The 17,960-nt window shown below is 31.6% G+C and overlaps 3 protein-coding genes across 3 annotated transcripts in view; 2 read left to right on the forward strand and 1 right to left on the reverse strand.

Moving 5' to 3' along the window:
* The first annotated feature begins 1,385 nt into the window (after positions 1–1,385).
* On the forward strand, positions 1,386–6,983 carry Plekhm1 (Pleckstrin homology and RUN domain containing M1). The gene is made up of 4 exons (XM_076380769.1): positions 1,386–3,244; positions 3,351–3,986; positions 4,074–4,237; positions 6,575–6,983. Exons 1-4 carry the CDS (start codon positions 1,889–1,891, stop codon positions 6,576–6,578), a joined length of 2,160 nt encoding a protein of 719 aa, XP_076236884.1. The 5' UTR covers positions 1,386–1,888; the 3' UTR covers positions 6,579–6,983.
* On the reverse strand, positions 6,598–9,226 carry Sas-6 (Spindle assembly abnormal 6). Its single transcript, XM_076380770.1, has 4 exons — positions 9,038–9,226; positions 8,205–8,731; positions 7,388–8,136; positions 6,598–7,148 (listed from the first exon to the last, which is right to left on the reverse strand). Exons 1-4 carry the CDS (start codon positions 9,224–9,226, stop codon positions 6,598–6,600), a joined length of 2,016 nt encoding a protein of 671 aa, XP_076236885.1.
* Positions 9,227–12,647: 3,421 nt separating this feature from the next.
* Positions 12,648–17,960, forward strand: part of Ipk1 (Inositol phosphate kinase 1) — a 209,439-nt gene continuing 204,126 nt past the window's right edge. Inside the window, exon 1 of the mRNA XM_076380313.1 lies at positions 12,648–12,865. The gene's annotated coding sequence lies outside the window, so the exon portion shown is untranslated. The remainder of the gene's footprint in view (positions 12,866–17,960) is intronic.

Here is a 17,960-nt window from a genome sequence, read left to right on the forward strand (position 1 = left end):
TTTTCCTTTACAATTTTTTTGTAATTTTACCTGAAACAGAAGTATAGCTTTAGTTACTAGATTCATCTTGTATAGCAAAATATATTTGATTTGGTGGTAGTATATACTTTTAACAACATGTTTATAATATTCTTTATTGCATTACAATGGAATAAATATATAGAACTGTTTCTTATTACTTTAGTTGTGTGTTTAACAAGGCAATTTTCGTTTTCTTTAAATTAAGAAATGATTGCTAATTTTTGAGTATGAAGATAATGAAATGCGCAAACTTCGGTCAGAGCTTTACAAAGTGTACTAATTTTAAAAAGAAATTTCCAATCTACGACACGATATTAACACAAATATTGTCAATATAAAGTCGATTTAAGAGACAATAATAAATGTTGAATGCAATTTCGTTCGTATTTAAAAGTACATGAAAAAAGTTTGATGATAAATATTTAGTGAAATAAAAGATTCAAATCTCGCGCTATTTATTCAAACACAATTTTCCCAAAAATACCCTCGTTTAAATATCGAAATGCGTAGAGATGTAATACATTTAACACCGCAAACAATTATCAAAGTTTATAGTAAAGTATGACGAATTGTGCGCACGTTTCGCATAGACAGAATCAAAGCAGCGTGTAGTGTATATCGTTTAAGCAAGATTCAGTGTCATGATGGACGTAATAATATGCACTTACATCATCGCTGCAGAAAGTGTAACATAGCGTGGTAAGATACACACAGACTGCTGTAATACAAACTTTATGAAGGAATCGGGCTTGTTCGGTCGAAATAGAATGCGTGTAATTTAACGAAACTATTTGAGTAACAACTAGTGCACGCATAATTAAACATTAGTACTACATCACCGAAACTACTACAAGTTTAATGCATAAATAGATTTGTTTTCTTAAATGGCTTGAAAAAAGTAAAGCGAGAGCTTTGATCATAAACAGTTTGATTGCTCAATTATCTTTCTTTAACAAAAAATGTAATGAAATAATTTTCAATTACTGTTAATTAAAAGCCAAATATAAAAACTGCTCTTTTATTACTCATACCTGCATTGTTTTGCTCAGTCTTCAATTATATAATCTTTCTAATTCCAAAATATTACCAATAAATACCTTGTGTTATAATTAATCGTATTTTACATGACTGCTTGTCATATTATACAATACTCAAGTTCTCACTATCGTATTATTTTAGTATATATAATTAAGATTGAAAAAAAATCAATTTTTTGAAAAAGACAAGCATTGTCAAAGTCAAGTGCATCACCTGCTGATGCACCTTACATTTGATATGATATACATTCATGACAGCGCTATCTATCGCTGGGATCTGTACTAAAGTTAAGGAAAGATCCTGAAGTATATAGGAAATGGTGTTGATTCATGTTCCATAAATATTTAAGGAGTGTTTTGATTACGTTCGAAAGTATGGAATCGTCGTTCTATAAGAAAAATACGACAGACTGTGCTTTTCTTAAAATAATCAGAGACAAAAACTAGGAATGCCAAAATTTTGATAAACATAACATTGACGTTACTGGTTTGTTTTTATCTGTCGTAACCTATTTCCCGTGCATTCACCAAGAAGAGATAACGATGACATGCATTATAAGTGGTTCGAAGTTCGCGTGCCTTTATTATCGCTCTGCGATTGGTATTCCTCCTCGCAGCACTTCCTTGTTTCTTTGTCAGTATCAGTTTGATGTTTAAATCGTGCGAACGTAATTTACGTAATATCATTGTGTCGTTACGATTAGAGACGATTCTACCGAGTTACCTTGTAAGATTTAGGTAACTCTATTTTATTAGAATCGCGAAGATGCTTGAAAGAAGTGGCTGTAACGATATAACTGCATCTTCTGTGATACATCAAAGTCGAGAAAATGAACTCCTTTTTGAAGACGATGAACTCCCTGACAAACAAGAGGAATGCACTGATCAGGGAGTCGTTGCAAAAGCAACTGAATACCAGTGTAATGGAAATGCAAGGAGCACAGGGTGTGATAGAGGAGAGTACAGTTGGCAATTGCGACGAAAGCATGACTCTTTGCTCCGTTTTGGAAGCTGTTTTCTTACACGGGTTGAAAGACAGCCTTTTAAATCGAGTAACAGAAGTTCTAAGTGGTCCAGATTTAGATGCCATGCCGCAACCAAGCTTCTGGGGTCCACTACTTGTGTTCTCACATCGGCAAATGATAGATCAAATACAAGGATTCAGTCAACTAACTACAGAAGTTGGATATTGCAGAGCTTGGATACGATTAGCTTTAAACGAAGGTCTTTTAGCTAGTTATTTTTGCGCCATAAGAAGAGATAATTCAGCTTTGAAGCCATATTATAATCGTTCTGCATTCATTAGAGATACAGATTTTGTGGAAGTCGCAGAAAGATTGATAGAGAGCTTAGAATACATTCAATTTGAACTTGCATGTAATAGCAGCTTGTTGAATTTTTGGTCAAATACGCCTCTATTATTAGCAGGTATATGGTCGCCACCAATGAAATCTTGTCCTGTATTCAGTGCAGTAGACATTGCGAAAACAATAACCACAGAATTAACGGATGGTGACAATTTTGATGACATTGAGACAGCTAGTTCTATTGGCAGTTTAGGTTCTTTCAACTCGTCACAGTCTGCTCTTAATAATATATCTAGTATTACAGAAGATGAAGCTTTAAAAATTATATTAGCTGGTAACAATAAGAAGACAAATAATATTGGTAAAGAATACTTTGCCAGAAATTCAAGAGATACTCCACCTTTGAAAGAAGAAGAGCAAGAAGAAGAAACACAAGAAGAACAGACTATGCAAGAAGTGAAAGAAGAAGAAAACAAGATTTCAAATACTACTAGTCCCAACCATGATGTTCAAACTAACACGTTACCTGATATAGAAAATTCAGTTATTGAAAATATTGTACAGAATCATGAAACTTCACATGATACTTCTGGTACTACAGTAGGAAATTCTTTAATTAGAAGATTGGGATGGTCGACTTCCTTCGAAGACTGTGAGTCTTCTTTAACTTCATCTGTAATTTCTCATGACTCTGGAACAGATGCACCTTGTACACCAGGTGATGGACCTACTTATGATTCAATTATTCAAAGTTACCATACTGCTGGGAATGTACCAGTATCAGAAAAATCTGTTCAAGAATTTTTAAAAAAGTATCCTGTAAAACAAACATCTACTGATACAACGAAGACACACCCAGAGAATAATACAGAAAATAAGGTATAACTAAATATCAAATAATTTCTACAATGCTTTGAAATTTTTAATCTAAGATAAGAATAATTTCAACATAGGTATTATATTAAATTTTGTAATTTAATTACAGGTTGAAATAAACTTTGATGAACAATTGGGGAAACTTCCCAGGGAAAAAGGTCTGGATATACAAAATTATGGTTGCTTTGAATGTGGTCATGCAATTGGTATGACTTTTTCTAAAGCACACGTTTGTTCTTACTCAGGCAATTATTATTGCTCAAAGTGTATGTCACAAAACGAATATATTATCCCATCAAGAGTAATTCATAATTGGGATTTAAAATCTTATCCAGTTTGCAATAAGGCAGGGGAATATTTACAAAATTGTCCAACATTGTTGGATTTTAAAACCTTGAATCCACGTATTTATATGGCTGTAGATACGATGGCTCAATTACAGTCATTAAGGATTCAATTAAATCTACTGAGGGCTTATTTGTTCACCTGTCGTGAGCCTATAATTGAATCTTTACAAAAAGCAGTTACACCTAGGGACTATTTGTATGAACATGTTCATCAATATTCTGTTTCTGACCTTTTTGATATATTTAATGGAACCCTTGCGCAACAATTACAAAAAGTAATAGAATTTGCTAGGAGTCATGTTATAAATTGTTGGCTTTGTAGTCAAAAGGGTTTTATATGTGAAATTTGCAATAATCCAAAAGTTATTTATCCTTTTGATATGGAATCTACATATAGAGTAAGTTTATGTAACTTTTTGTAATAATTACACAAAAATCAATAGCAATGTATAATCATTAATCCATTAAATGTTAAACCATTTCAGTGTGGGGCCTGTAATGCGGTGTTTCATGCTAAATGTTTGAATGCTAATAAACCATGTCCGAAATGTGAACGCAGACGTAAACGAATGGACCTTCCATTGTTAGATGTGGGTTGTACAGAATTATCAGTGGATGGTGCACCGGCATCTTCAGATAATACAAATCAGTAAATACAAAAATTTTAATAAATTAAATATTTTTCTTTTTACATCAGTATTCTACTTTCTTCTAAGATAATTATTTAACTGAAATTTGACTCTATACGAATTTATTTTTTTACAATTTGACAATGAATCATTCATATTTATAATATAAGAACATTTGTATAAAATACGTATTCAGTGGAAGAACTATGTTATATCCATAAACTCATTGCCTTTCTCGAGTAAGATGTTACTTAAATATTCTTGATCAAATTGACCAAGTATTCTTTCTATACATTAATGAATCTCAATTATTCAATAATATCTCAAAAGCTTTGAAAAGAAGTTTGTGATTATGCCATAGCAGTTCATGTATTCAGAATATTTTTCAAAATTGTTAAATTACATCTGTTCAGGTTTTATTTACTTATGAGACCACTATAACTCTTTCACTAGTTATAAATGTCTGTTATTACTATTTTTCTATAGTAAGTGCACCTTTCTTTACGCTCCAATTCTCTACGTATACAACTGTTATATCAGTAAAAGTTTTTAATTTTGAGATGGAAAAATTTTCGAAGATACGCGTATATGAATTATATGTATTTATGTAATATATATTTTTATTAAAATTTTATGTACAAAAAGTAGTAAAATATATAATTCATTCATTTATCAAATTATTTTATATTTATTGTACTTAATACTGTTGTTATATTGATGTAATTTAAGACCTTGTCATGGTTGATGATTAATATAGTCTCATACCTTGCATGAGCATGTTGCTGAAATATTAATTCTAATGTATTCTAATAATTCTAATGTAAATAAAAAATTTGAATATACTGGCCCATATTGTTCTAAAATGTTGATATACGTATAATATTTTGTTAAAAACAACAATGTAAATAGTAAACACTTAATGTACTATTCAACACTATATTGTACATCCAGTATATGCAAACTTTATATTCCATATTTAATAAATCGGTATTCTTATATTATACTAAGAGACAAGCAAAATATATATCAAGTACCTTGTAGACTAGAAATAATTCATTATGTTTCTAAAGAAAAATAAAGTGGATAGCACAAATTTGTACAATTATGTATTTTATATAAGTAAAACATAAAGTAACAAAAAGCATTAAAAGATTCTTGAACACAACATGGTTCTGATTTATCAATTTTACATGCTCTTAATATGTACATTCTTTTTACATTTCTTTCAGTCATATAATTTTTAAAGCTTTTTATTCATTTCATTTGAAGTATTATTTTGGCTTTATTATCAAATTATTTTAAATTGGAACATCGAATGTATAAAATGTAATATATGCCAAATAGAAAGTGTACTTTCAACAGTATCTTATACAATATATATACATATAATATTATCTGTTTCTTACATTTATATTAAGTTGTTCAGAATTGTAAGACTTCACTACATTTTGAGTAAAAAAATATATACTGTCTTATGTTACGTTGATCATATGACAATATTACGCTAATTTTATTAAATTTAAATTTAAATTTTAAATGAAATGAAATGAACTTTTCTAGTCTAACTCATACCATAAGGCACATTGATTTTCTTAATTCTAATTATTTAATATTTTTTCACTACGCCATTGTACAATTGACATTTTTAAGAAATTTATAACGAGCATAAAAGCTATACAATTTTTAGAAAATATGGATGTGATGTCGCAATTAATGTATGGTAATGAAGTATAAACAAATTTAACTTTTAAATATTAATGGAATTATAATATGGCATTTTGTTACATTCAATTTTGAAACATAATGAATGGACAAATTTAAAGTATTACACCAGAATAGATTTTTAAATTGATATGAAATTATGAAAAAATATCACATATGTTCAATGAATCATTTAATTTCGTGTAATATGTATAAATATGAGTGTTTCAAAACTAGATGGCTTTGTTAGAAACAGATATTTAACTATGTATTGATCACAAACTATAGTAGTTACATATTTGAAGAAGATGGCGTGCTTTTCATAATATAATTCAGTTACTCAATTGTAATACATTTGCATACACACGTAATAAAAATACTTTCAGACATGTTTATGACAACCTTATTAAAATGTAAGAAAATACATATTACTTTCTTACAATACGTAAAAACTTATAGAAACAGTATTTTTAAGCTTGAAATCTAAAATGTTTTTTGATAATACTTATTTGAGTCACTACTTTGTACTGTCTTGTAATATCAGGCTTAAAACATTACCAGCTTCTGTTTAAAGTATGCTGTATTATACTATAACGTTTTCATGTGGCAACACCACATATATAATATCTGTGCAATATCATTTTATGTTTATCTAGGTAATCTATTTGCGTACTTGTGATCAATGTAAGGTTTTAGGAAAGTATGCAGATGGTAAGATTGGTTTATCAGACAAACCTGCCCTTCTTAATCCGCCTTGTAATGTAACACTTGTACTTTTTGCTTTCGTACCATTCGATGGTACGGATGGATTATTACTCTCTATAACGGTTGGCATTGAAGATGAACCCGCGACATTTCCAGGTAATTTATTTAAAGAGTTAATACGCTCCATAGGTGTGCTAGTGCTTGAGATTTGACCACTTTTGTTAAATCCTGATATCCCCATTGTACTATCTGTAATACCAACACCCATTGATCGTGCTGTCATACGCGTAGTTTGATTAATGTTTGGATTCTGCACAATTGGATTCCTCATTGGCAATCCAGATAACAAGTTTGATTGTACTGTGTTAGGTGCAGGTGTACGCGTTTCATATTTACTAGTAATGAATTTATTTGTTCTAGGCAATGTCAATTGAATCGAGGAAGGGACTGTAACTGGTGCTGCTGCACTAGCACTTTGTAATGGAGATTGATTGTCTGTTAATCGCCGATTTAACCAACTAATTACTGAAAAAGATAAACTGAATTAGTTCAATTATTATAGAAGAATGATACTACCCAAAATTTTAATTAAATCATAATAGAAATTTTTTAATCTTTTTATAAAAAAAACTTACAGATAAAAATAATTACAAGATGTGAAAAAAGTGTTCGATATTTTTTTTGACTTCTTTCAAGAGTAATGAAATCGATAATCATTAAGTTAAATGAATTGTAAGAATAAATAAAAAAGTATATTTTTTTACCATTGTCATTATTTTTTATTATCTTCTCTTTTTCTTCCAACTGAGTTTGATGAATTTTTAATTGTTCTTTTAAATTTTCAACTTCCGTTTTTGCATCTTTTGCTTCTTTAATTAAATTTTCCATCTTATTCTCTAACTGACCAACTTCTTTCTGCTTAGTATCTAATAATCTTTCTTGCTCAAGTGCTATACTAGTTCTTAATTTTAATTTAGATTTAGTTGAAGCAAGTTCATTTTGTAGTTTTGTCAATATTTCATTGGCTTTAACTAGTTCATCACTTAAATTTCGTAGAGAATTTTGTTTACGTTGTAACTGACTTTCTTTATCAGCTACAAGATCTTCTAAATGTTGTTTTTGTTCTTTTGCTGTTTTTAACATTTCTGTATGCTTACTGATAAGTATAGCTTTATCTTTTAATTCTTGTTCAAGTACAGCAACTTTTGTTTTTAAACTATTTACTGATTTATCTTTTTCATGGTAATCCGTATCCAGTTTAGAATTCTGTTTCTTCAGTGCATTCAAATCTCTTTGAGTTATATTTAATTCTTTTTCAAGATTTTGAAGCTGTCTAATTTGTTCCATATTTGTTGCTTCAAGGAGAGATAACTTATCTTTATATGTTAAATTCTGTGTACGTAACTCAGCCAGATCAGTATGTAACTGCTTTACAATCTCTGTATGTCTACGTTCTATTTCCATCTTTTCTTTTTCAATCTGACATTGCCATTCTAATCGAGCTTTAGCAAACCTGGTATATATCAGTAATATTCATTAAATTATCGAAAAACATGTAATATATAATACAATTATACCTACCTATCCTTTTCAAGACTTATCTGTTCCGATGAAGATATTTGCATTTGATTCTTTTCTGTCATATATTTATGCTCTAACTGTTCTAGCTCCTGTGTTCTCATTTCTAGTTTGTTTGTTAAATCATTTAATCTTGTTTCAAGCGCAACAGTATCCCTATTTTGTTGCTGAATATTATCTTTCAATTGTTTAATCTTCATAGCCATATGAGTCTTTAAATCACAATCACTTGCAGGTGATATGTTCAGACTTAAATGACACAAATGCTTAAAATTATTTGTTTCAACCAGCTTGAATGTCCATTCTCCACCTTCTTCTGCTAATAATAACAAAAACTTTGGTGGTGTTTTTGTTAAGTTTGCTGATGGCATTTGACATTGTTCTAATAAACATATTAGCTGAGTTGCAAAATTATCAAAATCTACCAGTAGCCCTTGTTGGGACTTTAAAACTTTGAAATCATCTTCTGTGATAAACAATGAGTACAGAAAACACGGGTCATCGTCATCTGCTAACAAAACACATAAACTCTGCAACAAACGTGTAATAAAATTATATATAAAATTTGTCTAAATGTTTGTAAGTATTGAAATCAAGCCAATTAACATGGGAAATATCAATGAACAAACTAAAAATTTCAATTGTTTCAAAACAAACATAATAAGTTATAAATAAAAGATAAAAGCTATAAAATGTAATATGCTAAGCATTAAATACAATATTAGTAGCAGCGATCGAAAGCTATAGTGAACGCTGCTAGATTATGAATCAACAACAACACTGCGCAAAATGATACATCAACAAATGTAGGTTAACTCAATTATTATGCGTATTACCTTACGACAAACAGGACTAATGCCAGCGTGAATTTCTACATTGACTCTAAGCTCACGCTGACGTTCCTCCTTGCTTTGGGGTTTAATGTAAACTCTTTGCACCTTCGTGTACAACACTTCAACATTGTTCAATTGGAGGCCAGCATCACCAGTCACTCCACTGCCTATCGAATTGTTCAAATAATTCATCGTTTATTTGCACGTCTAGCGATCATTTGTCAGTCTTTAATCACCCGGCACTCAGGACAGTGGAAATAACATTTCGATTTTCGTTTCATTTGTTAGTTTTTCTTAAATTAAAAAATATATACATCGGAACTTTCAAATCGTGTAATCTACGTGCTAAGGCGACGCACGCGTGTTTCAGGTGCTGCCACCTTAGCGTCACGCGTTGTTAATATTCCACTTTTGTACGTCAATTTACATATTGTAATTCTTCCGAAGTTTTATTAACAGTTTTCACCTGCTTAACTTACGAGTATTAATAGTAATTTAATTCATTTATAAGAATAATATTAATTAAACTGAAATGTGTACATATCACGACGTACATTAAAATTTTTGTGATGAGAAATTATGAATTTACTGAAATGCTGTCATATAGTAAAACTCATGAAAAAGGATGTATGAATGGAAACATTACTTTATATTAAATATTTATCGATTACAAGAGTAACATTAATCGAATTTGAATTTGTTACTTCGAAGAAGAAATAATGGACGTATAGGGATATAATTTAAAATATTTGTACGTAATTCATCAATATAATATCTTGACAATTTAGAATAACTGCATAATTTAATATATTAAAATATATATACCTAAAAGGAGAAAATATAGATTTATAGAATACCTAGGCTAACTAGAGTGAAGGATATAAAATAGTGGAAGTAATATTATTTTTAAATAATTCAATAAATTCGGCAGACATATTTACGCATTTGAATTGCGCATGACGTCATTCCACTCGTGGATGCGCTAGGAGCAAGACGTGTGTGTCTCTCGTCACATTAAACGGGGTTAATCCTATTCCTAGCGGTTTGTGACTATATTCAAAGGTATGAGTTCTTAATTTCAATATTCAGTAACACATTTAGTAGATAATTTATCTTAATTTCGAAAATTTTAAACATTAATACTTGCTTGAAAAATATCTAGCCTTCTCTTTATTCTTTAACTGTATAAATACGCAGCAATACATTTCATCAAATATTTTACTTTATTTTAGCAAATGTATTTACATTTAATGAAGTTTGAGCGTCTTTCGAATTTTTATACGTTTTGTTGAAAAATGTGATTGGTACAGTGCCTGTTTTTTCAAAAATTCTTGTCTTTTTGTAGTTCTTAGAAATAGATAGAAAGTTTCAATAAGATGTGTAAATCGTAATGGCGCCGATATTCAAATGACGTTTTTGACACTGTCATAGAAATTCATAGAATTTATTAAAAGTTATATTGCATTTTATAGGTTATAACTAAAAAAAAGGTGAACAGTATTCCATGTATTTTATTGATTTTTGCTGTATTTTATGCTTTTTTATATAATAGGTAGATGATAGAAGACTCTAATCGAGATTTAATATTATGGCGACTTGAGCAACATCTCTGCTTGAAGCTGCGCGCGCAGTTCACTTCGAATAGAATGACGATAGAGAGTAGTGCTCATCGCAAAGGTAAATTGTATACTATTTTTAGTATTATTTTATAGAATTCATCGAATTTTTGTATAGTTCGAGAATAAATAAGATACTTTTCGTGTTACGCACGAAATTTATACGTATCTTTCAATATATTAAACGTTCATGTGTAAAAACAGATATTTCTTTGAAAAATTGACAGCGCCTACATTATAATCACGTGATTACTACTACGCATGCGCGTTGCCACATAGTTTCTACTGCGCATCTTCAATTGCGTTTTTAACAGTTTTCTTGCATGCTTTCGGATGTCGAGATCATGTTTTCCTGTAGAACAAAAGTTTAAGTTTAATTTTTCTTTGTTCAACTCAATTTCGATTTCCATAGTCCTACAATTCCTCAGTTTTATGTATTTTCTCTATTTATTTTGATGAAGGAGATTCTAAGGTAAGAAAATATCAATAGATGATAGTTTCGCTTCGAGAATCTTTCGATCACTTTTTTGTCGCGTATCATTTATATGTATCAAAATGAATGCTTGTCATTGAATATAACATTGACATTCTGATATTTAATGTCATGTCGAATAACACGATGCTGTGCAAGTTTAGTAAATTTTAACATTTCAAATTTGCATAGTCGGTGTCATTGGTAATTACAGTTCATGCTTTAAGAATCTCTGGTATTGATTCTTCATACTTTGAAAAATTTTAATCTGCTGTCGTGTTTGTATTCCAGTTTTTACTTATAATTAATACAATGTAATTAAATTGAAACAATATATTTTGGATTTTCGCGACACATAATTATTTATTTGAAATCTTTGTTCCTTTTTTCATACAGATTTTTTATTGTGATTGAAATGTCAAAGGAGATGATGTCCTGTATTGGCCAGTTCATGCTTCGGGACGAGAATATAAGTGAGTAATACTTCATCTTATTGAAATTTTATTCATCATCTTATTGAATTAAATTTGGAACTTAGATTTTAAAGCTTAAAGTTTGGAAAAAATATTAAGTTTCTTGCTTTGACAATTTTAAAAAAAATTTCACTACACATTTTTAGAGCATTTTACAGTTAATCAATTAATACGATGTCGCTTTGAAAATGTGTTTTGAAAAGATATGTGTAATAGGAAATTAAATTTTTTCCATAGAAGGAATAGAAATGAAATTGCAAACATAAATTACAAACCATTTGCTCATACTATTTGCACTTTAAAATATTTTATATTGTATCTCTTTTTATATAATGAAACTATACTATATAATAAAATCATGTAATGCAAGTCGTCTAAAAATTGATTTGCAAGTTGTAAAGTGGCAAATTGCAACTTGTAAATCAAGTTTTACATGATTCTCTTTATATGATTTTTTGGTGTGTATTCTGTTTAAGTACGTATACAGATGTATAACGTCTCGGTTCACCCTTTAGCAATTAACTCTTAAATTACATAACCATTATTCATAAACAGAGGTCGCTGCAACAAGCTTAAATTTCTCTATCAGCAAGGCAGTCAGACTTTGGTATAAGAAAGTGCATAAGCTGATGTCTACTCATATACCGCGTTTGTGATAAAACAATGGCGTCTGGGTGCAACTGCATATACATATACGTAACCATTAACTCAGACAGATAATTCATCTTCATATTGATTTCAAATATTCTAAAAAGCATACAGAACTCAATTTTATGAATAAAGAAAAATATTCGTACACTTTCTAACAATTATAGACGAAAATTATCGTTTTAAAAATGAAAATGTATTTCCAGTACTTATAGCAACCTCTTCTTCGCTTTCCCGCGTAATAAGAAACCCTCGAATCTGATTGGTCGATTCCCTTGTAGCCAACCAATGGCGTCAGAGATCGAGGATGTGACGTATCGTTTAAAACACCGTATATGTCGAGTTGTAACCGCGGTCGCCATGCCATGCGACTGTCTCGCGACTGACAATTTCGTTTCTGAGTATGTCGCTGGGAAAGTGTTTGAAAAGTCATTGTCTTTGTTTACAAACGATCGGTGTACGAGGTGCCAATGTCGTGGAAGTGTACGCGCGATTATTATGGAGCGACAAGTGACGTTAGTGTGAAAACAGAAACCTTGAACCTGCACCCTGTCGGTTGGAGGTTGGATACGACAGTTGCAGTTTGAATCTGACGATGCGTTCGACGTTCACACGCGAACAGGTAGCTTCTCATATTTATCAGACGTAGATCGTGTTACATTTGAGTGGTTTATCTAGTGTAGGTTTTTCAAAAGAAATATTTTTTTTCCCTGCGAGTCTCGTGTCAAGAACACGTCGACCGGTTTCGCTTAGAGCGCTGCTTTCGTTCAGTTTTGCCTCTCGACCTTCTGTCGCGTGCTGCTCTCTGACGGAAGCAGCTGAACTTCTTTGCTGCAGATTTCAAGCAGTGCATTCATATCATCAGATGTTATGTTCTGTGTTTCGGAGTAGGGTTGTTCAGGAGTCCCCATATTATTTTTCAACTAGAACGATTTTAAATTTTCTAATTCTTTGATGATATACAGTTTCAAATTTCCAAGTTTAACATTTTTTAATACGTGGAACACACATTTTTAGTTTTTCAAATTTTTGAATGGTGAACTCTATTCGATTTGGAGCTTCGTAATTTGTAAATCTGCAACGTCTTTTTGTGTATAGCTTCCTGTTTCTGGTTTTCTGTGCCTCAAATCTACAACTCTAAGTTGAATGATTTTAACGTAGGTAATTTCACCTTTGAGTGAGAAGGATTAAATAGTGATTTATTAATAGTCTGTCTAACATAAAAAATGTAAGTGCTGAGAATCTCGTGGTATTTAAGAGAATAAAGGTTGCAGATTTCAAAAATTGATGACTCCTTACTATCCATACTGTTTTTTTATCATTTTATGAGTACTGAAATAATATGATCTCTTAGCAAATTATTATATTCTCGATTACAAAATTCGAGTCCATACAGTAAAATAGATAAAAATTGTCAACTTTCAAATTCGAAGTGCTAAAATTTGAAACGTTAAAAACTGAAATTTCGAAAATTCGGAGATTACCCAATTTCAAAAATTCAAACAATCCAATATCAGATGAGATATAAGATAAACAATGAACTTTCATTATCTTACAAAAATTTTCATTACATGAATTGAAGTACTGATCTCGTAAAAATTCTGGCTACATTCAACGAGAGACTTCTTTATTTGGTTAGTACTTCAGTTTGTGTTAATAAAATATTCATAAAGTATAGCTCCTATCACATATCTGATTCTTTTCTTCCGGTACCAATAAAATATTTCTAATTTGCGTAAACTATCAGTAAAATATCAGCGTACACCATCGTTAATAATTGCAAATTAAGTGAAACATGATAATACGAATCGTTTCTTTGGTAGTATTTGTGTTAATTAGCGTATAAGAATGGTGCAATAAAAAATATATTATGTGAGGTATTTTTATGTTAATATTACGAGTATACATTCATATTCATAGGAAGCAACGTATGTACGTATGTGTATGCTTACTGGTCCGACAGAAGGGATACTTGTTTCATCCTTGTATATGCAGTGTTAATCATCGCTTTCTTATGCAGTTGTCTCTAGCATGATAAAGAGTTCAGTGTACTCGGATCTTACGTCATGCACGCGACTACACAGGATGTTAAAATGAATCTAAGATTCCTAGTACCTACTTAGCAAGATGAATAAAAAGTGTTTGATCAAGTGGGTTTTAAAATGAATTCTCGCGGTACAAGATGGAATATTGCGATATAAAATTGATGTTGACTTTAAATCCTTTATTGAATCAGTGCTACAAGTTACACAGAATTTAATTAATATGAGCTCTCTCTCTGTTGCCTTTTTTCTAATACTATTAGAATTTCTGTTTAGAAGAGGGTTTAATAATCAAGAAGTAATACAGAGAAACGACACAAAATGTTCATGGTCACCAAAATGAACAAACATAATTTAGAGTAAAATCCACTGCATATTTAACTTCAAAATACTAACATGAAACATAGTGTCTCAGAAAAGTTTCTCATAAATATTCTTTCCTTTTACATCTTTTCCATAAAATTAGATTCAATATTAGAAATAAGCAATTACAAATAAGAAATATACTCATATTACATGTACTGAAAAATACTTATATTGCAAGTGCAGAAAAATGAGCAATAAGAATCGCCAGTTCTATAAATAAGAATATTTCAGAGACTCGAATATTTTTAAAGTTCCTAACTCAGTAGCCGCAAACTGTAATATTCGCTGGAATATTTGGACCATGTATTTTCATCACGAATATGACTCATGATTATAAGACAAGTTATTAATCTGAAGAATCAAACCACTTTGTTCCAAACATGGGACCAACACTTTCCAAAGGAAACCCGAAAATCACGAAACCATGACTCATGCTCGACCGATGCAACGATGAGGGTTCTTCAGCAGGTGTGTCGAAGACGTGCAGAGAACTCGCAATTGCATTTCGCGTTGGAAATTTTACGATATCGCTGTCGAAGCCTCCAACTGTTATTTTATCCTCGAAGAATAACGCGCGACCAAGATTTACGACCTCAGAGTTCGGTGAAAAATCGCGTCCGCGTTCGGAAGCAGGACGCTGCCATTTCCTCGCGCACTTTTCCGCCGCGTTTCGTCACGTATTTTTTCCCCATCCTTCCGCGTTCGAAAGTCGAGTGCTGTAACCACCTGTCCTACTCGCAAAAGGAAAAAAAAAGCCAACCAAGCGGACAAGTTCTACCTGGCGAGTCTACCTGGTCTCGCTCTGTGGAGCATACCTGCTAACACGGCTACAGAAAATTTTCTTTTCGTTTGCTGGAGCAGTCTATTCACTACGAATTTGGCGATTCTGCGTGAAAAAATGATGTGAAATGGGGCACACGAAATGTTGGACTCTTTGTTTGTGGGAAAATTGGTGTTGTGAGATTGTTAGTTAACTTTGGAATGGCAGATCGTGTTGATTGTTTGGGATGTTAGCGTTGAGATGAATTATGCTGTACTTGATGTGGTGAAAATAATATTATAGCGATGTTTTAGTATATTTTGTTAATATTAAACTTGTAAAAATTGTTTATTTCACGTTTATTATATCTAATTTTAAAGTGAAATGAACTGGGAAGAAGATTTATGGAAGACTTATTTGAGACACTTTATGTATATTCCATGTTGTATCTTGAAGTTTAATAGATATGCATTTGATTTTATTCTGAATTATCTTGGTTTATTTGGTGTTAATGAATATTTTGTGTACTTTAGTTAACTTTTTTGCTACTCAATTTTTATTTGACGACGATATTACTTATAGTGAGTATTATGATAATATATTAGATCGTTTAAAACACTAAATCAGTTTGTTATATATTTACCGATTTATGTTTAACGTTGAAACTAAAATGTCATCTAAATAAAGGGTCCACAAAATATTCATTCAGAAGTCATAACAAAAGTATGAGAGGTGCGATGTAGACGTTCTATCTGTATATTTTTATTTAAAACATTATACAAAAGTGATATCCGATGTATTATTGAAATTATTTAAAATTCAGTCTTTTTGCTGTTCGTCAAATTTCTTCAAAAAGCGATGTTGATTTTCGTAGATAATTCATTTTGAAGAGATATCGCTGTACTACAAAGCTTTGCATATCTTATAAACACACCTTATATCAACAGACAACATAAACATTATGTAGATATCTGCTGTTATTCTGTATTGAATTTAAAAAAAATAATATTATCGTATACTTCAAGTTTCATATTTTTATTACAACTTCGTCATGAAATATTTGCAGAATTTTTGTCACATAATATTTTAGAATTATTTTTTTTCATCAAAAGAATCGAACACTCCAAAAATCCTTATCATAATCTACAAAAAGAAACCAGTAACAATTTCCTAATGAAGTTTTTATTGACTTTTTGACATATGTTAGTTTTATTCTTGCAAGCTTAATATTTTATCTCAAAAAGCAACTTCTTCTAATCACGATCTCTCAATTTTTCACTACAAAAACTGACTGCTCCAAAAATATTTATAACCATAATTACCAAAAAGAAATCCTTGATAACTCATTAATGAAGTGTTTACTGACTCCTTTAAAAATAACATTTTAGTTGTATATTTACCTATAGAATACCTATGTTTACTGGGAAAACTAGATCTCCCTATATAATAATAAGCTGAATATTTCATCTCAAAAAGCAACTTTCTCTAATCACGATCAATCACAGAAATTAACTGCTCCAAAAATCCCTATAATTATAATCCTCGAAAAGAAATCCATGATAAGTTATTAATGAAGTTTCCACTGTCTGTCTTTCACACAATATTTTAGTTTTATATTTACCTATGGAATACACTAGCATTTACTGGGTTCTAATTTTAACTTCTAGTTCTAAAACTAGCTTTTCCTCTATAACAATAAACCCAACATTTCATCTCTGAAAGCACCTTTCTCCACCCTAAAAACCAACTGCTCCAGAAATCTTTATAACCATAACCACCGAATAGAAATCCATGGCAACTTGTTAACGAAGCTGCTAGTGACTTTATTTTACACAAAATTTTAGTTTTATATATACCTATAGAATACACTAGCATCCTAGTATCTTCTAAAGCTAGATCTCTAATTCTTTTCGAAAACTCCCTTTCTAACAATAAACTCAACCTTTCGTTTCAAAAAGCAACCCTCTGTATTCACGATCTCCCAAAAACCGACTGCTCCAAAATTCCCTATAAACAGTCACCGAAAAGAAAGCATCCTAAGAGTTCGACCCTATCCTAGCATCGATTGCGATGGCTACCACTGAGCGAGCGGTTTCTTAAAGAGATAAGCCCATATCGCTGGTTTAACGCGCTGTCCACAGTCGCCCGTCGGAGTAAACCAGCTGCCCCCACCGCCTCTCCGTTTCCATAGGCGCATGGACGCGCGAGGTGACGCGACGTCGGCGTCGCTGGTGTGCGTGCGCTCCCCATCCGATATAAACACGATGCCAGCAAAACAGAGATACGACGGCGAGGGGGAGGCGAAACTGTGTAAAGACCTCCACTCGTGGACGCCGCTGCCCTAAGGGATATCTGGCCCCAAGTGTGCGGTCTTAAAGCCGAGGAAACGTATTTGGCGTGAGCTTGTGTATTCGGCTGGTCCACGGCGAGAGGATTCGAGACGTGGCAACGTGGCGGCCGTGTACACATCCACGGGCAAACAGCGGCGCGCGTGTGTCTTTCGCGCGAGAGAGGCCACGGCATTGTAAAATTGCCGATTCGCTTCGAGG

The sequence above is a fragment of the Calliopsis andreniformis genome, chromosome 6 (assembly GCF_051401765.1).
Source record: "Calliopsis andreniformis isolate RMS-2024a chromosome 6, iyCalAndr_principal, whole genome shotgun sequence".
In the NCBI taxonomy this organism is placed as follows: domain Eukaryota; kingdom Metazoa; phylum Arthropoda; class Insecta; order Hymenoptera; family Andrenidae; genus Calliopsis; species Calliopsis andreniformis.

What these genes read in the sequence shown, in the direction of transcription:
- Plekhm1 (XM_076380769.1), top strand. Translation starts at nt 1,889, where the DNA reads ATGAACTCCTTTTTGAAGACGATGAACTCCCTGACAAACAAGAGGAAT. An exon ending in AGAATAATACAGAAAATAAG is followed by an intron (nt 3,245 to 3,350) that starts GTATAACTAAAT and finishes ATTTAATTACAG; the next exon opens with GTTGAAATAAACTTTGATGA. An exon ending in ATATGGAATCTACATATAGA is followed by an intron (nt 3,987 to 4,073) that starts GTAAGTTTATGT and finishes AAACCATTTCAG; the next exon opens with TGTGGGGCCTGTAATGCGGT.
- Sas-6 (XM_076380770.1), bottom strand. Translation starts at nt 9,226, where the DNA reads ATGAATTATTTGAACAATTCGATAGGCAGTGGAGTGACTGGTGATGCT. An exon ending in TTAGTCCTGTTTGTCGTAAG is followed by an intron (nt 8,732 to 9,037) that starts GTAATACGCATA and finishes CGTTTGTTGCAG; the next exon opens with AGTTTATGTGTTTTGTTAGC. An exon ending in ATAAGTCTTGAAAAGGATAG is followed by an intron (nt 8,137 to 8,204) that starts GTAGGTATAATT and finishes GATATATACCAG; the next exon opens with GTTTGCTAAAGCTCGATTAG.